Here is a 26,512-nt window from a genome sequence, read left to right as displayed (position 1 = left end):
TGCATAAATTATGCAAAACTCGACGGTAAGCCAGCAAAACATATAAACCCACACTGTGTCAATAAATTAGATAAGATTAATTGCAAATTATACAACTATTCCCAGAGAGAGCTGCCAAAAAGTTTAAATTTTACCACATTGCTATTGTTCTTATAAAAGATTCATAATTTAAATTATATCCCACATTAAAACAGCTCTCCTCTGGAACATTTTGCTAAATACATGCGCTATTTTATTGCCAAGCATAATTAAAAATCATTTTAGCTCGGCAACTCTACGAAAAGCTTCTTTGATGTCTTGAAAGTTAACCAAAAAATATGCAAAGTTCACGAAACGGAGTTTTTGCTGCGGGGAAGCGGGTGCAACAATTTATTGTGGCAGCGTGAAAAATGGGTAAAGTTTGAAATGAAGTTGGTCGAGTAGGACCGCAGCAATATTAACAAATGAACGGGTAACTAAATAAATGAATGACATAGTGAATGATGGAGTAATGAAGTTTTTTTGTATTCGCAATAGGGTTTTTGAATCGGTTATGATGCAATTTAGTAATTTTCTTAATGCTCTAAGTTGAAATCATTTTTTGAATATAAAATGACACATTTTCTTTCTTTTCAATTAAATACTCTCCAATTTATTACATTAACAAGAATCCCTTTTAATGACGCCAACCTGATTCGGTCATTTTACGCTTGATGCTCAATTTGCAAGAACATTTCGTTACAAAGAAAGCAAATAAATATCCATTCGTTTCATTTATTTAATGCTGTTTGGTTTAATTCTGCCTCAATTTCATCAACCCCAAGCAAATATTTATCGACACTCCAACCCAAAATGTTATTTATATGCAGTGCTGGCGGTTTGTTGTGATTATTTTTCTCGTTCTCCGTGATGAAGAAAACATAACCTGTGGCTCTTTATGACCAAACACTCGAACACTTTGGCTCACACCTGCGAGTGGTTTGCTGGCAGCATGGAAATGGACTTTGTTAGTTTCTCAAACTTTTATTTTTTTATTGTATCCAGCCCGGCACAAACAAACTCCCACGTTCATCGATGGCAAATCCAATTTAAAATCAAATTTTACCCACCGGCCAGACGGAGGAAAACTCTCGACATGGCTTCGAGTGCAAATTAAATAAAATCGTAAAGTGGCAAGAAAAATGTAGTCCCCTCTCTAGTTGCCGGGCGATGATTGTCTGTGATTGATTTTAATCGCCTCAAGTGATTTCACTAAACGATTCAACTCCGAAATTGGTTACTTTGCATTGTGTCTGTATCGCAGGGGCTATATATATGGTACATACATATACACAAGATCTGTATGTGGGGGTGGTGGTGCCTAACTTTTGGCGCAGAGTGTTGCGCTTCCGGCAATTCTGGCTGCTACAGCGAACTTTTACTACATTTGCAAACTGTCCGCAACACATTTGCCCACCTCAAATGTGGGCAGCTCTCAACATTCAGTCAGCTTACACATGAGATATTCGGCGGTATATGTGTTTGAAGGGTTTTAATTATGCTTTCGTCTTAGTTGTCAGTAATTCTGCTGGCTTGATCAGAGAGGATTATGGGTTTTAAGCAGTTGAAACTATTTTTCTCAGTAAAAAGATATTGTACAATATCTGGATTTATAACCGATAATAATTAAAATACTATGTTAGTTATACTCCAAAAAGATAAGATCTGGAAAAAGGCTAATTTTTGTCAAATACCTATTTTAGTTGCAATTAATATCAAGAGTAGAGTGGTCAAAAGTCTGTGTTCTTTCCGTGCTCAGTGGAGTGGACGGAATTTTATCGCGTTTTTCACTTGCAACAATTTCATAAAATTCAATTTAAATGCACACAAGCCCGTGCAGAATATTCAAATGAATTTCAAGCGTAACAATTGCATTCCACTCCCTGCCACCTTTTGTTATTAGCTGGATGGAGTGGAAATTTTTTCGCTAGCCAAGAGTGCTGTGAAGAGTGCAATCTTGATACCGCTCTGATTGACACTTTTTGGGTAAAGCTTGCATTTAACTCGACTGGCTTAATTAAAGTGGCCCCGGGAAAATGAAAACGAAGCCGCTGAAAAGCTGGCCAACAAAGCCGGGCGATGCAGCTGAGCCGCAGACAAAAGCGGCGAACAACTGCGGCCGACAAAAACCTGGCACAAAGTTTGGGGCCACAATTTGAGCTTTTTTTTGTTTTCGCCAGAGCTCAAACAAAACGGAGGCGACGAAACCAATACGAACACACTACAGCGCCAGATAGGCACACAAAAAATGGGCAGAGAAAAGAATGACCATCAGATTATCCTGTTGCTGGCAAACAACAAATTTCAAGTGCACTGCAAGGCCATAATCCGCTCGAGCCTGCAGCAAACCGTAACCGCCGGAGGGTCTAGAAACTGGGTTGGACTGACTGCCATAACATGGCTGATTACCCGCTGCAACTTGGCCAAAAAACCGCTAAGCGCCCGGCAAAAGTTTTCATTAAAGTGGCTCCCGGCTTTCGGCCTTTGTAATTGCTCGGCATTGAGGAATTGGCAGCGCTGAGAGCTTAGACCCGCTCGGCTTCTGGCCCTGAGTGACAGCCGCCCAGGTGTGGCCTAGATTGGCCCAAATTGGGCCGAAGCAGCCAGTTCTTGGGTAGCAGCATCGAAGGAATTTATTTGCGAGTTCAAATATTGCTTGAAAACTTCGTGACAGCTTTGCAAAAGTATGCAAAAGATGCGATATATAGTTTAAAATATTTTTAAAATGTTTATCTGATCATACATTTTAAAATTGAGAATGTCATTTTCATTTATTTATCACCTAATACAGAATAAAAAAATAAATTTGAATAAATGAAAAGGGATTAAAGCAATTTTCATTGTTTAAATCTAATTGCTATTTTAAAGCAAAGAGGGATTTTAGCTGGCGTTTTAAAATGAATGTGGGGCAGCCTTCCATTAATTGTGCCAGGCAAACAAAAAATTAAAGCTGAAATCGTCCTCCCATTTTATTTCCGGCAGCAGAGCGCTGGCACATTATCCTTGACACTTTTTCACCAGCCTCCTGCACTCAAAATGTATTCTTTTTTTTGGACCGTCGTCTTCTTTTTGCACCGCTTTGTTTAATGAATTATCAGTGCGCCCATTACCAGCACTTAAAGAGGCCGGCACGTGGGGGAATAGGGGCGTGGCAGTGACACTGCAGCTTGAGTTTGTTCTATGTCACCGGTGTCCTTCGCTCGCTTAACCGCAGGCGCATTGAACGCCAGTTCCCCTTTTCCCTCTTGCCAACGACTTCTTTTTCCTGCAGCGGATTATTTGACATTGATGCGTTGACTTGTTGAACTTGCGGTCGAGAGGACAATATCTGTTGGCTTAGCCAAACAGGAAAATTAAATCCAAGTGGCACTTGAGGGTAAACTTGATATATCCCGTTCCTGCCGGGCTAATCAATAAATGCAATTGCCATTAACTTTTCGGGTAAAACTTTTGCCCAGCTCGCCTGTGTTTCGTTTGCTAGCTGGGGCGAAACTATTTTTCAATTTTCGCCGTTGGAAAAGTTTTTTGTTCGTACAGCTGCCTCGGAAAGTAATGCAACATCCATTAAAAAGGACGACAGGAGTGGTGTCGTGGGGAGCGGGGAAATGATGTGGGGGGTGGGGGGGGAAACGGAACAGGCAGCAGCACATTAAGGTCCTGTTTCGCATCCTTCCTGCTCCTACCATATCGATTGAAAAATAAGTGCCAGGCAGGAAAACATAACAAGCCGAAAAAATACTCAAAAAAAATAGTTCTTAAATTGCTTGATCCTCGAAAGTTGTAATTGTTGTTAATTAAAAAATTAATTTTTTAAATAGTTTTTACTGCTACAATTAAGTCCTCATTTTATTTTTTATAATAAATTTATTCCATGAAATCTTCTATGCTTTTTAATTAACAACAGACATTTGGCAACAAATTTCTTGCAATGTAAAAGGAAATATTCATCTCCGTCTCAAGGCCATCAATTGGCATTTTGGGTTTGAAAGACCAAGACCAATCGATATCCGTACTACGATCATTTCAGGAATTGTGTCTCTCCCCCCTAAAAAATTGGCCACAATGTAAATTGATACTGGGGCTAAGAATAAACAAAGCAGATGCAAAAAAAATACAAGAGAGCTCCTGAAAAACTGAAAATGAAACAGGTAGCAGCTGCCTGGTGCTAAAGTGCCAACTTATGCCACGAAAATGCTTGAATATAATGGCCGTTGTGGGAGGCTTGAAGTGTGGCAATGGGGATGGTAGGGTGGTTGAGCGGTGGGTGGTTGGGTGGTTGGGCGGTGCCTTGTGGGCGGTATGCAGTTGTGTGACGCCACCACAAAGGCCGCCAAGATGACGACGACGACGACATGCAAAAGTGGGACGAGTGCTGCCGCTGCTGGTGCGTTGGCATTAAGTGGCATGTGGAAGCGGCTACAAGGACACTGATAATGATGGAAAAATTCCCTGGGCACATACACATAGCACACATCGCTCGGCAAGCTCCGCTCATCGCTTTATCAGCCTGGGGACTCAACTAGTTGGTACTCAGTTTAAAAGTCTTACACCGCCTTGTCAAAAACTCCGTCAGGCTTACACTTATCAAAAACTTTGAAGTCTTAAGTTATATAAAACCTAAAAATTGTAATGAGCTTTATATACTCATATTTGCACGCACGTTTTTGATTTTATTAAAGAATATATTGTATTCAGTCTTTAAAATAAATTTTAAAGTAATTAATTTCCATTTGCAAAGCTTTATTTTTAATATAACTAGTAGCACAACCTTAAAATGTGTTTAAAAATATTCAAAAACGTTTAAGTTACTAATGTTTTGTATAAAAATATATAATGTCTTAAAGTTTCTCAATGAAGTTTATATTAATATTTATTTACAGTGTACAAAAATCAAAAATAAAATATTTCACAAAATCCGTTGGTCACGTATATATCCCTAGTACCCTGCCCTGGCCATATATAAAAATTGCACTGGCAGCCACAAGACAGTGACAAAAGGGCACTTGCCGACCTTCCACCCACTACCGCCCACTCTCTCGTCCTTTCTGCCACTGACAGGTGCAGGGCAGGATAACGGGGCAACGGGAGGGAGAGGGTGGCAAAAAGAAATCGACCTTGACTGACAGCTTGACATAAACTCGACTGCTCTCGACGTTGTTGCTCTTTACTCTGCTGCTTCTCGCCGAGATCCAGCATCAGGCTCATTATTTTCGCTTTAGCCGGACAGCAGGCGGTCAGGTGGTTGGCACCCCCAAAAAAAAAGGGGGGAATGTAAATGGCTTCGCTCTTTAAAGCCGACAAACCACAAAAGGCTGTACGTCGATCTCGGCCCGGTCCACAGTAAGTGACTTCAACTAACCAACTCGCCCTTCGCCAAATGGAGCTCGCTTAAATGGCCAACCACTTTCGGTTACTTTTGCCTTCTCACACGTCTGCGTGCTCGAAATTCATAAGCCAGCCGGGAGTTTTATCAGCCAGCCGTAGCTTAATTACATGTTATTCACGTATAAATCAGAGCGAACGGAACGAAATTCAGATCACAAAGGGAAATTAGCTGATAAAATGTTAGCCATATCGAGGTATATAATAATGGTATTAAAGCAATTGCAGAACTCTCTCTCTTTCTGTTTTAATTCGCAATAATTTCCTTCAGTAATTACGAATATTTTCAAAAACAAAGTTTTTATTCAAGATATAAACATACAAATTTGTTCAGTCATAAACTACTGCATATGAGAATGCAGAACCTCTGGATATGGATAAAAATACTCAAAAATTGGTCTGATAAAAAAATGGAATAACAAAGATAAATATCTGGGTTATTTAATCCAAAATTGGTTATTTTATGTTTTATATGCATTATTTGAGTTATTATATCTTACTCTAAAATAGTCAAATTAAATGTTAAAAAATAATTTGATATAATTATATTTAAATAAATAAAAACTGCAATGGGTAACAACCAAAACCAAATATATTTACATATTTTGTATTAGTAATAGCATCGTAAATCATATTTTTATTCATGTAAACTCATGACTCGTCTCTGTCCTTAAAAAATTTACAACTTACGCACATTTAAGACCGGGCCTTAAATATTTATGAGCTTATGAGCACAAGGCCCAAATGAGCCATTGATGACCGAGACCACAGGAGGATTGGCCCTGATTCAGGATTGCCAGGGCGATTTTCATTTTACACAATGTATCCCGGAAAAGTAGGCAACGTTTTTCATTCAAATGCCAGCGGCGCAAAGACAAAGTCGTCCTTTACCCTGTGCGACATTGTGTGCTTGTGTGTGTGCGTGCGGTAGAGTGCGAAGGATATGGTGTGGGGAGTGGTATAAAACGGCTATCATGTCGTCGCTGTCGTCGTGCCAAAGGTTCATAAATTCGTTTTAATCCTGCTTTATGGCGACATCACATCGAACATGAACTTTAACGCGCATGTGACTACGGCGACGGCTTCATTTGCATTTTACAACTTCATTTGGCAACCGGAATGCGAGGCGAAAAATAAAAGAAATGTGCGCTGAACCAATTGGCGTGGTTTCGCCATGTGGGGGTAGTCTCTGCCACGCCCACTTCCACCTACTTTTTGCTCCGAAATTATTGTTTAATCTTGACCAACGCCCCCGCGAAAAGCGAATGTTGGCACGACAAGCGACAATTACTTGCCCTTTAACCCCGGATGTGGACATTTGCACGCCCCTCGATTAACCCCTTCGATCCAGTAAAACTCAAAAAACTCATTCGGCTTCTCGTTTTGTTTTCTTTCAATTCTCAACTAATTTATTTTTGCTTTCTCTTGTTGGTTGGGTGAAATGCTTTCGAGTTTTAGTTTAGTGACACCCTAAAGTACGTTTTTTTGTTTTGTTTTTTGTATCGTTTTAAATTACAATTTAGAGTTTGGATCTAATTGGCTTACAATTTGTGACCACCTGAACGGCGGTACAGAAAAACAAACATCTAACAATCAAACAATACGTCAATCTATCGTTTTGCAGTCTGTGCCAACTCATACTTATGATATTTAGGTCATCTATATTATCCTTGTTTATATTGAGATCGCTTAAAGTACAAAAACACTTGTAGTTAGACTAACACGAGAGCTTTTTTCTTAGGGGGGATTCTAAAATTAGGTTCCGATAGGTGTATTCGAGATAGTGTTTTTCATTTCTAAAGGATTTCTGTCTATACACTTACAATGTCTTATGTTCTGTGTCGTCCGCTTTTCGGGATCGTGTTTAATATTGCGTAGTAGCGAGTATAAAGAGTGGAAAAGTGTTTCTATAATACAACAGAGGGGCTGGGTATCGAACCAGTTGAATCTCCTCCAGCTACCTAGGCCTAACTAACTATCCAGACAAATGCATTTAGATCGATGGGCAGGAGCTTGCATGGGCTTAATAGTCACTTGTCTTTGATAAAATTATTTTTTGTCAGAAGCTTTGTAAATTATGAGATTTTGAAAGAGTATGAAAGTTGGGTTTTCTTTTTATCAGCAAGGAAAATGTTAATTGGTTGCTGAAAAATAACTGATCGAATAAATATAAAAATATATATAAAAATCAAAAATAATAGATAACCTCTCAAAATGTGTACACCTTGTCCATGATATGTTGTCCAAAAATATAATCTGAAACCAAATTATTATGAAATTGTTTGAACTATACAAATTAAATATTAATTTTAGGAAAAATGGGCATTTAAAATAATGCATAAGAGAAAGATATCTTGTAGAAACTTGTTAGCATTTTTAACTTTGTTATTCCTGCAAGCTCATGCCATCTTCGGTGGACCGAAGCCTCTCGTTTTTCCTTCCGCCCCATCACTCAATCCTCCGGCTGTACACGATTGCGATTAGCTCTTGAAAATATCCTGTCCGGGCTGCGGGGAGGCGGGAGATCCGCCCGATCCGTTCGAACCGCCACTGCCGTCTCCGTTCAGCCGCTTCAACATGGCGTTGCGGTGCAGCCAGTAGGGCGGTGGATCCGGCGGTTGTCCCGGCAGCAGGGTCTTCGTCTTCAGATTGCTGGCCGCCGGCGGTTTCGGACTGTGCGAGGCTGCACTGTACATCAGGGGGTCGGCCAGCTGGGCAGCCGACTGTCCGATGGCCACTCGCAGGGGGGTCTCCTTTTTCCGGATTGTGTCGCAGGTCTCCTTCATTTTGCACAGTTGATCCTGTAGGTTGCGATACTCCTCCAGGAATCGCTCCAATTGAGCGGCATGATAATCGTAGGCGGCCACCGAGGAGTTGGCCGCTCCGGCCGCTCGAGACGCCAGGGCGGTGAAGTCCAGAAGGGGCGTGGCCGCACTCGATAGCGAGCGCTGATGCTGCACCGGACTGGAGGGCAGGCTGGGCTTTTGGCCCAAATGACCGGGCAGCAGGCTGCCCTTGTGGGCGCCACTTTGCACCAAGTTGAGGAAACTATTTGCCCGCTGGCCACCACCGGTGTAGGTGGCCGTGCTCGAGTAGTTCGCATAACTGGACTCCGCCGAGTACCGCCTGCCCAGACCCATGGCCTCGTTGAGGAAACTTCCATCGCCCAGGGTGCTGCTGCCATACTTACTGGAGTTGTCCGCCAGCAGCGGCGATTGGCTGTCCGAGGAGTTGCGGAAGTACTTGCCGCTGGTCTTCAGCTTCCGCGGCAGCGTGCACAGCCCCCCGTTCGGAGTGGGCGTGGCCTGGCCATAGCCGCCCTGCCCCCGACCCTCCTGCTGCTGCGCCTGGGCCACCGCATACTTGGCTATGTCCAGCAGGTCCGGATAGTTGCTGTCGAACAGGTCGCTCTCCTGGCCTTCGCTGCAGAACACCGACGTGGCCATCTCGTCCGCCCCATGATTGCCGTAATGGGCGTAGGGCGTGGCCGTAGCCGTACCCGAACCCGTGCCCGGGGGATTCACGGATGAGGAGGGTGGATGCACAGACGTGGCCGGTTTGCTGTGCGGCGAGTTGATCTTGGTGGTTGCAATGGGCGTGGTCTTCCAGGTGTGACCGGCATAGCCGCCCAAGCGGGCAGCGGCATCCACTTGGCTGGATATCGAACTGGATGCGGAATCGGTGCTGCAGAAAAGGAAAAAAAATGTAATTACTATTATGTTGCTGTGCTATGCTGAACTAGGATTTTGAAGTGAAACCTATAATAAATACTTGTATAACTTGGAAAAACATCTTTTAAAATTAGGATTTTGAAATAAACCCCATAACAAACATAGTTTGGGAAAAAATCTTTAAATATTCTCCTGTTCTTACAAAATTAATGTAAAAATTCTATGACACCGACGGATTTTGTATACCACTTACAATATTATAATACCATATAGATTTGCTTTAAAATATTTCAAAAATATTTTTAAATATGCAATTTTGATTATTATATGTTTTTTTTTTTTAAATTATAATGTTATGTGTTTAAAAAAAGGGCCAAATTAGGCATAATCATCGGCTCTACAAGTACTCGATAAATTAATAAAAACTAATAGAATTATTTGTTAAATTGGTATCCTCTGGACATAAGATATTCTTTTTTGTCAGAATAGTTTATACTACACCCCTACACACCCTCTGTTTCTGCACCCCTACTGTGTTCGCTGAGTGCCTGACTTTTCAGTCGCTCGTTATTTGGCAGTGTCCTCGTCCATGAAGATAACCGGCCGCACATCCATTTGCCCGCACTCGTAGTCGTATCTGCGGCAGGATTCCTTTCACGTGACAAGCGCCAATCAGGCAGAGTGAGTTCTCAGTGTGCCCAAAATAAAGCACTTCTCGGGTCCGTGGATGTGGATGAGGATGTGGATGTGGATGTGGTCTTGGAGGAAGAAGGTTGCATGTGAGATGCTGGATGTGGATGTGGATGTGCTCGCATATTTCGCGCGTCATTAGCACGCGCGTTCGCTTATGCGGAGGCCGCATGGAGGTGGTTGGGCAGAGATGGCGGAGATGGCAGGGCTCGAGCTCAAAGTGGAAGTGTCAAGTGTTGCCCATAATACGGACGCAATACGGAGATCCGGGCGCGTTCCGCACTCGAGCATGACAGCTCTTTGACAGGAACACGGACGCCCGGTCGGGGGACAATTGCCACTCGAAGTAACGAGAACCACAGAAACACAGGGCGCCCGAGGTGTACACTTGGCGTAAAGAAGCGTTTATAACCAAAATTAGATAAATAAGTCACTCATAAAGATGTCTAAATGTATGCAATAAAAACATAAAGTCGTTATTCGGAATGAATTGCATTGGCATTCCGTGTTAAATTCTTTCATTGCATACTTTTAGACACTTTTAAATTAATTTCAAAAATATTTATAAAATTTAAAAAAAAGACAAAGTTTAATGAAATTCATATACATATTAAACTTTCTGCAAAAATATGGTACTTTTTGCCAATGCATTAAGTTATATTATAAAATATGTTGTTGTACACTTTTAGACAAGAATTTTAATGAATAAAAATGGGTAAATAAAAAATGTTGCAGGAAATATAAACAATTCAATAAGGATAGCTTAATTTGCTTTCAGGCTATGTATTAAATTGTATTTAAAAATTATTGTTGTTGATTTTATATATATGTTACTTAAAACCAGCCTTTCAACGGGCAATGTAAAAAATGTTTAAGGTAAGTCAAAGCAACTAACGAAAGGCGAATTAATTAAACAAGCATTTAGGCAATGTATTAAATTATAGTCTCCCACTTTATCGCACCGTGTAGGTCAACTCACCCGCCGATGTCGATGAGGCGCGGTATGTGCAGATCCGTTTCCTCCAGCGGCGCTGAATTATTCGCCCCGGATGCGGAGACAACATGGCCCTGGGAGCTCTTCCTCGCCTGCTGCTGCTGCTGGTGCTGGTGCTGCTGACTGGGATGTGGGTGGTGGTCCTCCTCCTCATCGTCGCAGTGGGTGGACACGTGCAGATAGTCCCCGTTCCGCCGCTGGGCACTTCCCGCACTCGGATTCACAATGGCCGCCGCCTGACCCACATCATTGTCGTTCAGCGGAGTGTGGGCGGCCCGCAGATAGCCATGCTCCTCGGCATCGTGAAAGAGTCCGGCGCCCGTGGCACTGCCGCCCCCGCAGCTGGCCCCGCCCCCCAGATCCGGTCTCGTCCGCGACGTCATCTCGATCTTCTCGTAGCTTTCGCTTCGCCTCACGGGCGGCACGGAGTTCCACAGTCGAAGCTTTCGGCGCCTCTGCAGGGAGCACAGACAGATGGCCGCAAAGGAGGAGCCGCCCACCAGCAGTAAAGCGGCTATGACGCCCAGCAGGATAATCCTCACGCCCCACGGAGCCTCCGGTGGCCGTCGGGAAACGGCCAGCGTCACACTGGCCTCCACTTTGCCGGCCTTGTTCTCCGCCGCACACGTGTAGATCCCGGCATCCTGCATGTCCGCCGTGAGAATGGTCAGGTTGGAGGCATTCCGCAGCATGTTGACCACATATGTCTTCCTGCCCTGCGTGGCTGCTGCCGTTCGCGGCTCCGAACCGGAGTCCCCATCCCCGCCAGCGCTGAGATTGGCTATTAGGCGGTTCTTCAGCAGCCACTTGACCGCCGGCTGCGGCACTCCCTCCACATAGCAGCTCATGGTGATGTTCCGCCCCTCCACCCCGTGCGCGGTGGTGTCGGTGGCCACTATTTGTGGCACGCACGCGAAGTCATCCACGTCCAGCTTATCCCAGGCTCTGCCCGACAATCGCGGCGGAGACTCGCAGGTGGGCGGTATGCCACTCGGTATGTTCTGCTGCAGCATCCAGGCTCGCAGGGGTCTCAGGGAGCAACTGCAGTTCCACTCGTTGCGGGCCAACTCCAACCCGTGCAGGGAGGCCAGCGAGGTGATGGTGCCGCTCCTCACCTCACTCAGCCGATTGCCGTCCAGCTTCAGCCACTCCAGGCTGCTCTCCAGCCCGGCAAAGGCGCGCACCGCAATGTGCGCCAGCCGGCAGTCGCTCAGCTCCAACTTGACCAGCTGCGGCACATGGCCGAAGGCATCGTCCGGCACCCTCAGTATGGGATTGCCGCTCAGCCGCAGCTCCCTCAGCTCCGGCACGTGGTAGAGGGCCAGCGAGGGAATGGCCGCGAGCTGGTTCTGGCTGAGATCGAGCTCCACCAGGTTGATCAGCTTGCGGAAGGCATGCCGCTCGATCAGGCGCAGGCGACAGCGCGCCAGGTACACCTTCTGCAGGTTGAGCAGCTGGGCTGCGGCGAAGCTGTCGTCGGGTATCGACTGGATCTCGTTGCCGCTGAGGTCCAGCAACTGGGTGCCCGCGTCCAGGGGCTGCGGGATGTGGGTGAGGTTGGCGTTAAGGCACAGCACGGACTCCTTGCCGCTCTTCCACTTGCACTCGCACACCGCCGGACACTCGGCCCGCAGCTGGCCCAGCTGGCAGCAGCAGCAGCACAGCAGCCACAACCACAGTGGCAGATGCAGCGGCTGGCGGGCGGGGCGCAGGGGCGGGTGCAGGCGCCGCTGGGGGCGTGGCCCTTTCCGGCGCACCTTCGTGGCCAACGTGCGGCACTGGGCACTGTTGTCGCTGGCTATGTCCTGACCGCTGGCCGGACTCGGACTGGGACTGGGACTCGGATTCGGATTCGGACTCGACGTCGCGGCGGCTCTACCTGCGGCCATCGCATACTCGAACTGGAATGATTCCGGATGAGGATCCCGGCGATGTCCTGCCGCCTCGGGCCTGCAAGGAGACGGAAAGATATGGGATACAATTAGTGCGGCTGTCGTAAACTCTCAACTGCGGACAGTTTAATGGGCTACACAAAGGTTATTTTCATATTTTACTCGATGCACCAAAAAAATGGTTGAAATTAACGAAAGATAATAATTAATAATAAAAGTACTGCAATAATTAAGTAATTAGGTATTAAACGAAAGTCCATAACAGCTAGCAGAAAAATATTTCCAAATGAGACATTTTTTTATTTGCGGAGTTTTATAATATTGTTTATAAAACAGCTATTAGGCATACCAATTTTTCTAAAAAAAATATTTAAATATGATTTATTTCAAGAAAATATGGTTTTAATAAAATTGATTCGTAACTTAGTTGTTTTTCAAATATTTTAATGGAAAAACAAGAACACAAATTTTGAAGATATATTATAAATGTAAGTAATTTTTTTGTTATTTAAGTCTATTATATTTTTAAATAAATGATTAATATAACAGATTTCTAAATTTAAAAGAAATAAAATATTTACAGTACTATGCTTTATTATTATTATTATTATCTCCATTTCAAGGCAATTTCTACCAGTGCAATCTTCACAACAGCCACTCCCGTTGGCCACATTAAGTCATAACAACACTTTGCCAGAGATCCGCACAACTATAGGAGTTTCCTGCTCTTCCCTCGCCACTATAGGAAACACAACTAGAAATTTGGCCATCCTTCGTTCTCAGCCTTTCCTGGCATTTTTCCTGATTTCCTTGTTGTTTTTGCTTGTACCCCGCGGTTTGTTTGACTTGGCCGAGGTCCCAAGTCACCCACAGCGCTGCGTGTGTATGTGTTTCTGCGGCATGTTGCAATTATGGCCGTCGACCATGCAAGCCAAACACAACAAGTTCCCTGCTTTTTAGCCCCTCTACACGACACGACACAGCCCCCCGCTTTGCCTAATATATGAAATTTGCATGCAAGCAACGGGGCGTATGCACAACATTTTGGCATTTCCGCGTTAATTTTTCAAGCCCAAACCGCATTTCTGGTGAGTTTCTATCTCGGTCGCTCTTTCGCGGGGCACCTGCTGCTTCGACGGGTGTAGTGTCTTTTAAGATAAAAACCAAAAATTTAAAAATTGGGTGTAAAAGAAGGAAACATTTGAGCATAGGCACGGAAAAATGTCAAACACGAAGTATATAATTTAAAATACATTTTTTAAATAATAACTTTAAGCTTACAAAGCAAAGAAAATATTATGGGAAAAGCGGATAGTTTAAAGTTTTTAAATTATATTAAATTTCTATATTCTTTTTATCATTTGAAACCTAATTTAACTTAGAAAAATCTTTATGTACTTTTTTAAACCACCTTATACTTTTATGAATTGATGCTTAAAAGAAAATATAAATTTGTCAAAAACACGCTGTTATAAAAACCAACATATAAGATTTACCCCGCGAAGTTTAAAAAAAAGTGCAAAAACGCGAAGTGCGAATTGCTGTTCTGTTCAATGGAGAATGCAAACAATTTATTGTCCACGAGGCCCTTTCTCTCAGATTTCACACTGAAAAATCGCATCGTTGAGTAGCCGCTGGCATTTCACTGGAATTCGATTTCAAGTGACGCTGTTGCAAATACCCAGCGGCCAATTCGATCGATTGACGACATAATTATGAATTAATGCCGCATGCATATTTAAATTAAACCGAACAATTGGGTATATACTCAATCGAACTCAGGGCAGTTGACTTTCGTATACGGTTACGAATTGTTTAAGCCGGATTTCGAACCGTAGCAGAAACAGTAATAGTAACAGTAACAGTAGCAGAAACCGGAAGCCGCAAAGCAAACAAAATGCTTGCAAAAACCGCTATGGTGTCGAAATGGTAGGGGGTGTGAGTAAAATGGAATGGCTTTGTCACTAATGCATGTATGTGTGTGTTTATGTGTGTGTGTGACACGGTAGAGGGCGTTTAGGGGTCAATACACTGGACGACAGCCGCAGAATTGAAATGAAGTTTTTCCATGTAGCTGAAAATACTCAGCTGCATTTTTGCCCGGCCAAAACAAAGACAAAACGAGTACAAGGCAGATACTGAAAAAGGGAAATACCCGCAGACACAGTTACGAGTGTGTGTGTGTGTGTATGGGTCTGTGGTTGTGGCATTGTCGTTGCCGTTTATCATATGTGAGCACTACGCCGTGAAGTATGCAACATGCAAATGCAAATGCTGTTGGCTGGCTGGCTGCCTTTGTTGTGGCCTTTCTCCGGCGTCTCCTTCGCCGTCCAAGTCGTGTTTGTTCTCCTTGTGCAGTTGCTGCAGACACTAATCCTATTTATGTTGCATTGCAGCGGGGTTAATAATTTTATTTCCAACTGCACAACTGCAGTGTCCGCTGCAGTCGCCGCTCCCGAAAGCCGAAAGCCGCTTTCCCTGCTTATGACATACGATACGTGCTCGGGGTTCGAGAAACTTTCCATGGAGTAAGTCAGTTCTTTCTGCCACAACCACACACACACACTCATGCAGAAGGAGCAATGGCCGCCATTGAGAGGGGGCGAAGGGGGTGGTAACGTTCAGCCTAATGAAACTCGCATTAACGTGGGATATGACAACACAAATGTGAGATCTCACATGTCACAGATGAATCCCACAAATAGTTTAGCCAAGCACTGCAGGGAAAATGTGTTTAAGCATACACTTACAAAAAATAGAAAGTTTTGTATGTACTTGATCTATAACTAGACTAAATAAACAAGTCTATTAGGTTTTAAGTGTATGTGTAAAAATATATTTAAAAAATTTTTTTAATCATACACAAAATGGCTCTTTTTTAATTTTTTTGAACTCATTTTTGTATTGTTGTAAATGTAAAAAAAAAACAAAAATTAATCACTAATAAATCTTAAATTTAATTAAGATACTATTTATACGAAAGCATTAGTTCCCAAAGCTTCTTTAGTCCACTTAACTTAAAGCAATCTGTTCATATAAAAAGTCCATAAGTCTCTCGCATTATTTATGCCTGCCTGGTATGAGATGTATTATGTGACAGCTGCCAAATGGTAGCCGAGCTGGTTTTTGGCACGGATTTTTCTTGGCCATCTTTGGGTAGTCTCTTAGCCCTTGCTTTAATGTGAAAATAATGTCCTCTCGGGCCGCATTGATTGCAAATAAATTACGCACACAGCGAGGCGTTGGGGCGGAGGAGTGGTAAGAGCTGAGTTCGAGCGAGAGAACAGATTAAGTGGCCAAAAATGCTGCCATCGTTGAGTTCATAAAGCCATACACACACAAACAAATAGGGAGAAATGGGGAAACCCTGTTTGGCCAAAATGGCAGCGCCATTAATTTCACTTTGGCGCCGCGTTTCGTTTGCTGAAACTTTAATTAGAAAATCCCGGCAAAGATTTTTGTGTAATTTTCGCTGCTTGAATGCCTCGACTAAGCCTGGGTTTCACTTCTTCTTGCTCGGCGAGCTGCTTGGCGCAGATAATGAAGTTCTTTCCTCCACTTTCCTTGTATTCTTTGCATTCACACTTCCGGCTTCATTATGCGCAAATTATTTTAGCTGCACTTCCCGACCCGATTTCCTCGCCTTCGAGGTTGGCGCAAATATTATTTCACTTCTGCTATTCGTAGACTTTGATAGTAAATTCCTTTTTAATACCCTTACTCGGGGATCAGTGATTATGTCTCAGAGCTTACTATAATACGTACAAAAGCATAAATGTATGCCTCATAAATCCTTTGCCGAGTCTTAGTATTCTATGTTTTAGCTTTCTAGTTATTTTAATCCTTGCTTTTATGACATTTGGTTTTTAGTATTTAGTCAATAAGACTTGATAATCGTTGCATGTATTATTAAAATTAATCATTTAAAGCTTCCAAACAATAAATTCCGAAAATTTGATTTATTTTCAATCAAATTCATTTTCTGAAGGGGCAATAAGGATTCGTATTACTATCTATGGAAGGCAAAAGTAATCTCTAGACCATTCCCTCCAGTTCGCTGTCATTATTCATTTTTGTGTGTATTTCTTTTTGTGCTGTGTAACCTTTTTTTCCGCATTGTTTTGCAGCTGTAAAGCAATTTTCGCAAGCATAATAGACTTTACCAGCTAAAAACAAAAAAAAAGAGGAAAAAACAACTTGGGAATGAAGTGGGGAAACTCCGAGCAAAATGCCAGAAAAATATAAAGCAAGAGCAGTGCCAAGGGAGAAAGCAGAAGCTAAGCGTTATTTCTCAAGAGTCTTGGCCCGGGGAGAAGGCGCCTTGTAACCTGGGAAATACGCTTTTCCCCGCATTTTTTTCTTTTAGCCGCGACCTGTGGTCAGCTGCATTCGCAGGACGAAATATAAAACTAGGCCTAGTCCTTGCACCCACGATATTTGCTACGCTGCATCCTTTCAACTCGCCGACCCTAGCTCGCTCTTATTTTCGTCAAGGGCCACTTCACCGGCTGTTGTTTGCTATTTGTTGCTTTCCTTTGTCAACATTTGTCCTGCCATTTGCTGTTGACTTTAAGTGAGGCATTCCTGCAAGGGGAACTTAAAATATGCCAAAAGAACGTCACGGCATTTTATTAACCGCTCGGTCAACAGTAATGCTAACGACCCCTTTATAGTTTGGGAATTAAACTTAGAGCTTTGGAAAAACATAAACGTATATTTATAAAACAGCAAAAGGAAAAATTAATTTCTTTTACCAAAATGTTACTTGAAATCCTCTGAATCGAGTTAGTTTTTGTAGCAGTAAATAATTTTTCCTGTTAACTGACTCTGCAACAAAAATGGTAACATAATTACACTTATTTAAAATATGTAAGTATAAATGTAAATACGAAGAACAAGCTCTTAAAAGTATAGAAATAGTTTTAACTATAAAATGTTGTATAGCTTCGAAAATAAATAGTTTTATTTGAACTACGTGAGTAAATAGTATGGACAAAAAGCACTTGGATGAAATTTATTACTGCTTTTCTTTTGTGCTATTAAATGTTCAGAAGCTTTATATATAAGCAAAACAACTTAATAAAAGCCAGTCTTATCTGGCCAAATAAATAAAAATAAATTTACATTTACCCTTAGGAAAAGTAATAAATTTCCCCCAATCACCTTGATTTCAGGCTCTTGAAGAACTTTAGATGGTAAAGAATTTATATTTATGCCCCACTAGTAGCAGCGCTCTAACATAAGTTTTCATTGAGTTAGACACTTATTGAGCATGATAAATCACTTGAGCAGGTCTGGCAGATTCAATGAGCTAATTATTACAATAGGCAAATATAAATTTATTGCCATTGATAAAGGGGGCTTTGGTGTTTTGTCATCGCTGTAAAAGTTTCGTCTTTCGTGTGCGGCAATTAAATAAACGTTTATCTTATCTTATCTTTACCGGGCCGTAAAAAAGTTGTTCGTTTAAGTGTCCGATAAGCATCCTTGGCATCCTTGGCATTGAATGGCAAACCTCGTGAACGTGTGTCTTATTAAGCCATAAATAGAGAAATAAAAGTTAAATTATAACAGGCAGCTAGACAGGCACGCGCACCTTTTCCGATCCCCATACCCCAAATCCCTCTCCAATAACCAATAATACCGAAAGCCAATAAAAGTAAACAACCCAAACAACAACAAAACCGAGCCGCAGGGCCACCCGCATATTACGTATACGCAATACGTATACGCACACACACACACACACCAAGACACGTTGGCAATATCCTTAACATAAATATCCAAAAATACTGGGGGTGCTTCAATTTTACGACGATACGGAGTCAAGTCCCTCTGACAACGTGTTCAATTGCCGCAATAAAACTTCTTGATAATATGTGAAAATCATACAAAGCACAATATTAAATTAGCCCACAACGAAAATGTGAATGGCACTGACGACGACAACAACAACAACAACAGGACGTGGCCAACAGAGCACATCGAACATTAAATTGTGGCCATGGACCATAAAATGTGCAAATGTCAGCCCAAAAAAGCGAAGAATAAGTTGATCAGCATATTCTTGGTCGGCAAAAGGGGGCGTAGCCGAAATCAACTGCCGCAAGGTAAGCAAAGCAAGGCCATAGATACAAATGGTTACATTCAAATGTGGGATGCATGCATCCATTTCGACGAACTGACATTGGGATGTATTTTCAAAATTAGATCAATGCGTGGGGATATTTTGGAAAGCCGGTCGATTGTGGGGATAATTGCGTAGCACAGTTCAAAGCATCTAATCACTCACTGCTATCAGAAACATATAGTATCTCCTTCTGCATATTTAACTTTATTATAAATATGGTACATTAGTTAATTTGATTAAACAGATGTTTATCATTTCAAAAATAAGTGAAAAAAGTGGTTTGTTAGTCAACTCACATCCAATAAGCTTGGCCCGACCAATCAAAATTAATTAACACAGTTTCTTTACTTTCACCTGCTTTGATTGATATTCAATATTCCATTTTTCACTCAGTTATCCAACCGTCCACCTTTATTTGTTCGAACAAGATGCAGACCTCAATCAAAACAAATGAAAACAGCGCGTCACTTTATTTGTTGGCTCTGTTTTGGACACACCGAACTTTTGTCAGCCAAAAAGTTTCAGGAGCCACGAGCCCGAATTGGTTTTGTGTGACAGTTATTGATTATTTAGTGGGGGTCCGAGAATGGCATAGAGTGGCAGGCGAGGCTGCTGGGAAATCACCAAAATGGGAACAGAATCTGGGATCGAAGGCTGCAGCAGCAGCAGCAGCAGCAGCAGCTCAACTAATTGTCCAGGTTCGATTGAACTGCCATGGCAACGTCGTCGAGGACAAGCAGATGCAACTTTAATGGCGGAAAAAGGATTTGGCCAGGGAATCCGAGAGTCCGGAAATTTGATTTGCTCCTCCAGCTGAGTGTGGCAACTTTCCCTGTCAATTCGCACAAGGGCAGCCCTTTTTAAATTCAGTTTGCCATATGCCAAAGGGCTCGCAGTGCACAAAACCTCAATAATAACATAATATATATATATATGTGATTTTTTCGGTTTTCCCTTTTTTTATTTGGCCACGATTTCCTGGCGCGTTTTCACGCCAGGCTGATTCGATTTGCACTTGAATCGGTGGTTCGTGGTTGCTGGCAGGCAGAGGCTGCAATATTTTCAACTGAATGGCGATGCCAAATTCCATTGCCATTTACTTTCATTCGTTGCGCAAATATTTACCGAAACTGAATGTAAAAATTACACATGCACTCGGTCGTCAACAAATTTCAGCCACGGCTATTATGCGCAAATCAAATATAGCGAATTCGGATTTTATGCATGCCAAGCACAAACTTCCTTAAAAAAACAATTTGTATTTGTTGAGAAATTCTTAGTTAAATAAAAAGTGCAAATATTAATAAGCATACAGGAAAGGTTAAAAAATGTATTATTTGATAATATTACAATATAAATACATAGGATTTTCTTCACAATATTTGGCGAAAAATCAGTTCGTTTCTGGTTCCTTTAATAATAGTACTAACAATATTTCCGTTAATTCCTGCAAAATAATGTTACTTATCTTTCATCGAGCTCTTTATGTAATGCGCTTTATTAATTATACAACTCACCAAATCGAAGCTATTTCGATATCAAACAAAGTTAGACCAGAGAGAGCTTGTAAAAACCTTGTGAGAAATCCTCTTATGACAATAAGGAAAACTCAGACAGTAACCGACTTGATTGCATTTCCTTTGCCTTCCACCTGCCTGCCGTCTGCTATACAGTTTTCAATTTCCCTTATTTCAGCCCGCCTTCCAGCCGAAGAGACAATATTGCCAGTGGCATTGCAGCCAGCCGTTGACTTTTCCAATTGCAGCATCAACATCAGCAGTTGGAAAGCCCCCGGCTCCTCCCTCCCAGCTGATTGCTACGGGAAAACTTTGAAACAACATGTAGTGGCAGCTAAACTAACAGATAACAGATAGCGGAGCAGGCTGCTCCTGGTGACGGAGTGGCTCGTCAAGGACTCCCATTTCCCCATTTCCCCATTTCCCATTTTCTCGATGGCAGTCGCGTTTTCAGTTCAATGGCAATAATCAACCAAGTGAAAGCCTTTGTTTATTAGCGCTGCCACTGACAAAACGATGCCCTTGCTGGGGATTTATACCAGGGGAGGATTCTGATCTAAATTGTGAAACTTTTTGCCTGGCAAACAAACTTACTTTATTTAACTTTTACCTCTCGCATGGCCACAAGGTATGAAAGTATTTTAGGATTCGTTGCCTTAAGCATTCCAGAAAAATCGAAGTATTAGCATTTAAATTTTGAAAGCTTTTGCTTTTTAAAGAGTATGAAACTAAAGTCTTAGACGAACTTCTGCATTATAATAAAAAGGTATTATTATTATATTAAAAAGCATTTAAATAATATGTATAGTAACAATAATCCATACATTTATACATTATACTTAAAATCAAACAAAATAGTCGTCAAATTAAAAATGTAGTAAAGTAGGGTTATCGTAAAACTTTTTATAAAATCATTGCAAAAGTGCGATTGTTCAAATAACAAAACAAATACTAAAACCGTTGAATAAGAGTACGAGTTTCCACATCAATATGTAAATATGTAAACGTGCATTGTTTTGCTGCCTATTCTGCTGGGAGTGACAGTAAAAAAAAGAACAATTTATGATTATCATCATCATCGAGCTCACTCGACGAAATGAAATGCAAACACATCTCGGTCCATTTCTCATAATTGAAATTGTAACGGATCAGGGAATGCAAATAAATACAGTTCCGGATCCTGGCCCTATTAAAAGCCTTTCAATGGATTTTCCACCCGTCTATTGTGCACTGTCATGAATTATTGGCCACCCAACCCTTAATCCAGCCATCTATGCCGCCTCTCGATTTTTTACGCACGCCTTTTTGTCCCTGCTAAGGACTCTCGGGTGACCCACATGGCATTTTTCAGTTGTTTGTTGCAGTCAATTAAATGCAACGGATTATATCAAAATCTTTGCTATTTTTAATAAATACACAAACATTTGCATAGAACATGGTCATAAAAGGGGATAGCTAGTAATACAAAAAAAGCAAGCCTTTTTTATTGTTTGCCTGGCCACGAACGGCAATTTATAATAACCGGTCTGTTTTATGGCTTTAACGGCGACAATCGACAGGATAAAGCTAAAAACATTTTGCAGGACAACGACTAAGCCCGCTCAAAGCCCGCTGCTGGCTGGCTGATGGAACCGAAGGGAAAACCATTTCCCAGGGTCTGGCATTAGTTCGGCATAAATTTAAGGGTTTACCCACCTCTATTTTTGGTTATTTATGCCGAACAACAAAGCGTCCGCTCAGAAAGTATTTAAATATGCATATGAAATGGGCGGCTACAGGGGGATTAGTACAGTGGATTAGGCTTACAAGGGAATTCGTTAGTGCATTGTCTGCTTTTATATGCTTGCTTAACATACAACTCAACGCATGCAATAAATATTTGTTTTTAATTTTGCGTTTAATTAAAATTTGCTTTAATAAATTCGAGAAATTCTTTGCTCTTTCACAAGCAAACACAGAAAAAGGTTGAAGTGGGCTTCAATTCTCGGGCTATACAGTGGATTAGGTTGAAACAAGGAAATGGTTGAAATACTATTAGTTTTAATTAATTTTAATACTGATGAAAAGGAGGTGAGACTAATTTGCTTAGTGACAAGAGAGGAGATTTTATTGAAATTTATATATTGATATTGGAGGCTTCTTAAGTGATGAGGAAAATGTGTATAACTTTAAATTGTGGTTGAATGAACTCTTTAGTTTCTCTCAAAAGTATATTCTAAGGTACAATCTCTTTGTATTTTCTTGCTCTTTTCTGGCAACAACCACTGTGCCTCCTGAGCTATTGCCAATATAGCATTTTTAATACTTTTTGCTGGATGCATCGGCACAAAAGAGTGCCACACCTGACCACACACACACACAGGCTCAGTCCTCCCATTTTCCCAGTTGCCCCGATTTCCCTGATATATATATAGTTTATTTGCCATTGTTGTTGGCCTTTGTGCGATGTGCCTGTCTGTTGTCGTTGTTGTATTGTTATTGAAAAGCATTTGGTCATCAAATATGTATATGCACACGGCCATATATTCCTCGTATTCATATGTCAATATACATGCAGAAATATGTAGGGACTGGCATTCGGGTCACTGGATCAAAAATGCCAAAGACGACTTACAAAAGTTAAAAACAGGCTGGCCATCAGCATCGATATGTGGGTATCTGCACTCTCCGTGTATAGATATGTATATCTTTATGTGGATGTACGAGAATTCGTCTCCCTTAACTGTGCTCCACTTTCGCTTTTGTGCTTGTGCATTTGCCATAATGGTCCAACTTTCGGTCAAGTGGAGGCCTTTCCCGAAAAAGACCTGAAAGGCGAAGGTCAACAGATGTTCCACGATGGAGAGAGAAAAGTTTTGCTCAAGCTGTAATTCATTTTCCCCTGGAAATGCTAAAGTTATTGGAACTCGCTTTCGTTTTATTTCAATAAATATATCCTAATTGAATGAGAACTTTTTGCTAAACGAAGCCAACTTTTCAAAGGCATAAATCTCATTATTGGAGTATGCCAAGAAACCCAATAACATTATTTTAATAAAATAATATTGTGTTTATTACATAATAAGATTAATATAGGATATTTATTATTAAAGCTTTAGAAAATTGCCGTTAGCCTTGGGATCTTAATAAAATAATCTTCCGCTGAATTTTTTAAGTCATGATTAGATTAAAATAAGATATTTATTATTAAAGTTGGCCGGTTCTTATGATATTTTAAGTCTTATAAGTTGTATTAATTGTTATAATTTTACCGAAAAGCTTTATAATTTGATTTAATTTTTATTATCATCACACCTAGATCAATATTGAACTCTGAACTGAGTGTGAATCTTATTTTTGGTAAAGAGTAAAACGTTCTAGATTTTCGCCTCCCTCGTTTTCCGAAAAGCCAATAAAAGTCATAGCCAAGTCTCAGTGCCAAACTCCAATCGCATTTTCCACACCCACATGCATTACCATAAAAAGCGAATGCAGTTCGGGGACTACAAACGAAACGCATTTGTATGCACTTTTGCTTTTGCTAGCCAAACATCAGCCGGCGATTGCGACATTAAGGCGAAAGTGTTGTTCCTCCATATTGCTGCATCTGCATATGTGTGGGTGTGGCCGGACGAGGGGGCGGGAGGCGAGAGGCGTGGCCCGCTTATGCGCCATTATGCAGAGGAGAGAAGGAGCGATGCTAAGTGCTTTTTCTTTGCTCATGAGCGACCAAAGAGCTTCAACGAGGTGGGGGTGGTGGGTTGAAAACGGGACAGCATTGTTTGCCCATTAGGGGGTGGGTGGGTTTTCACAGCGGTGGGTGGGAAGTGGGTGGTGCAGGATAGGCCACTTTTCGATCCACAGCTAGAGCTTAATTTAAAATTTTAAGGAACAATTAGTAGAAAAAAAAATAATTAAAATGTAATTAAAACATTATTTTCTTAATAAAATTGTCATTACTTGAACATACATTTAAAGTGTTTATTTAAATTAAAATGGATGCCTATTTTACAATCATTGATGTTTGGTTAAGTAAACCACATTTAAAAAGCCAACAATGAGTTGGCAATAAGGGTATCAAATAAAATCAAAACACTGCATTGATATTAAGGCAATAAATTTAATTGCTTCCTTCTTTTCGTTGCGGAACGATATATATTTGAACATTCTTGTACAAATTTGTTTTATGCTTTAATGTATTGTTTTTTAAGTGTGTATACCAATACAATAAATTTTCAAATATTTTAAGAGGATATTAAAATTATAGAAAATACATTTGTTTAGGCCCTAAAAAAATTAATTTACAGTAATTAAATAACACAGAAAGCCTTTATTGAAATTAATTTAAATAATTAGAGTTTGTTGTCTTGTCCTTATGTCATTATTGTTCCTCAAAACCTAGTTTTGTTTGCCAAAATGTTATAAAGCCAACCGAAAGTCACCCCAAAAATAGTTTCAAATCCTTCCTTTTTTATGCCATTTAGGTTCCTCTGTGATCGAACTAATCCTTTTCCAAGCTTACAGAGCATTTGACAGTCGTTATTGTTGCCCGTTGTGTTCTGGCACAATAGAAGCCACTAAAAAGAGTAAACAATTTGCGCGCATAAAAGCCGAAGAGCAAATAAACTCCCTCCACAAAGTCCTGGCAGCCCAGAACAATGCAAATAAAACAAAAGCGAAACGAAACGAAACGGAGCAGTTCAGCTTGCCTACTAATGCAAACAGGACCAAAGCCACACACACACACCACACACCCGTACGCCCACTCCGGCAAACACACACACAAACACACCCACATGTAGACCGCCGCAAGGTGCTTTGTGATGTTGTTGTTGTTGTTGTTGTTTCTGCGGCAATTGCGGGCTGGGATGTTTAATTTGAACTGCGGATAGGCATCCAACAATTTTTAATCATGTTTATGGCCTAGCAAATACACACAATCTGGGATCACATTTAATTTTAAACAAAAAATTATAAATTCAGAGGCAGGCGCACACAATTTCGGGTATTAATTTGTATAAATAGAAGGCAAAGATTAGCCCAAATACCAGCCCAAGTGTAAGCCACAGTAATTGAATCTAACAATTAATAATCTGGTTGCGAATTCAAAATTCATTTGAGCCATTTAAAACTCAGAAATGCAATTTATGCTGCACGTTTGCATTATTAATTGCAAGAAACTAAGTGATCAATCAAAACAAATTTATATGCCTAGACATTGCAAAGTGTTATTTGATATGAAAAAAAAATATATATATTAAATAGGGGCTTTAAAAATTTATTTATGTTTTGCTTAACGTTTAAATAAATATATAAAGTCTTTCCGATATGATTTGTACTACGACATTCCAAAGTTTATTAAAGACAAGTCGCATTACGCTAAAATTTATAAATTGTTTCGAATAGTTTTGGTATGCAACATTTCTTTAACATTCTTTCATTGTACATTCCTGGCTATGCTAATGAATAAACTAACTAGGCGAAAGCATTTCGTGCTTTCCATCCCCAAATTAAACACACTTTGCTGAGCCTGCCAGTTTTAATTGTCTGAATCAATCCGCGCTCGAAATTTTAATTAAATATTTAAATTGAAAGTGCCAACAAACACCGGTACAAGCAAACGCGCAAACAGGGGAATAAATGCGCACACCCCTGTCCTTGGCTTTCCCTTTAACCCACTTATGTTGTGATGAAAATTATTTTTTTTTGCCGAATAATAAATACTTTTTAGTAGTTTGTTGTTGCTGCCGTAGTCCGCCATTCATTTGCATTCATTAGGAATTTAATTCGTGTGTGCGGGAGTGTGTTAGCAATTAAAGAGAACTCCCCCAAGGAACGTGAAGGGGCAAAGTCAAGGACAATTTTCGTTTTACACGTGCCACGCACACAAAGTCGTGCAGGATTGGCAGGTGCCTAGAGCCCGAAGCTTTTGCCAGGACAATCAAACAGTTTTACAAATGCCCGCGTCTGTGTGTGGACGGGCTTTTAAATATGCATGGCAATGCACAAAAGAGCGAAATGCATTTCCAACATGACGCTGATTACACAGAAAGCGGATGAAACACTCTCGCCTTGGATGCGGACTAACAAAACAATGGAAAGGACTTTTGAATAACTCTTAAAATGTCCATTATACGCGCTTATATCACTGGTTTTTTAACTTAAAAATGAATAACTTGTCATTGAAATCGGCTTATTATAAATGAGCTTTCAAAACTTAAGCGTACTTGCAATGAAAG

At 41.1% G+C, this 26,512-nt stretch overlaps 1 protein-coding gene across 2 annotated transcripts in view; it reads right to left on the bottom strand.

The window, feature by feature from the left end:
• Window positions 1-6,777: 6,777 nt before the first annotated feature.
• LOC108138262 overlaps window positions 6,778-26,512 on the bottom strand; it is a 34,880-nt gene continuing 15,145 nt past the window's right edge. For both annotated transcript variants that reach the window (XM_017260406.2, XM_017260407.2), the window contains exons 3-4: window positions 10,741-12,705; window positions 6,778-9,084 (exon numbers count right to left, since the gene is read on the bottom strand). In XM_017260406.2, coding sequence (XP_017115895.1) covers window positions 7,881-9,084; window positions 10,741-12,644 — 3,108 coding nt within the window. In that variant the 5' untranslated portion in view covers window positions 12,645-12,705 and the 3' untranslated portion in view covers window positions 6,778-7,880. The remainder of the gene's footprint in view (window positions 9,085-10,740; window positions 12,706-26,512) is intronic.

Source organism: Drosophila elegans, unplaced genomic scaffold, assembly GCF_018152505.1.
Source record: "Drosophila elegans isolate 14027-0461.03 unplaced genomic scaffold, ASM1815250v1 contig_814, whole genome shotgun sequence".
Taxonomy (NCBI): domain Eukaryota; kingdom Metazoa; phylum Arthropoda; class Insecta; order Diptera; family Drosophilidae; genus Drosophila; species Drosophila elegans.
Note: the sequence above shows the minus strand (reverse complement) of the source record. Positions and strands in the feature narration are given on the sequence as shown.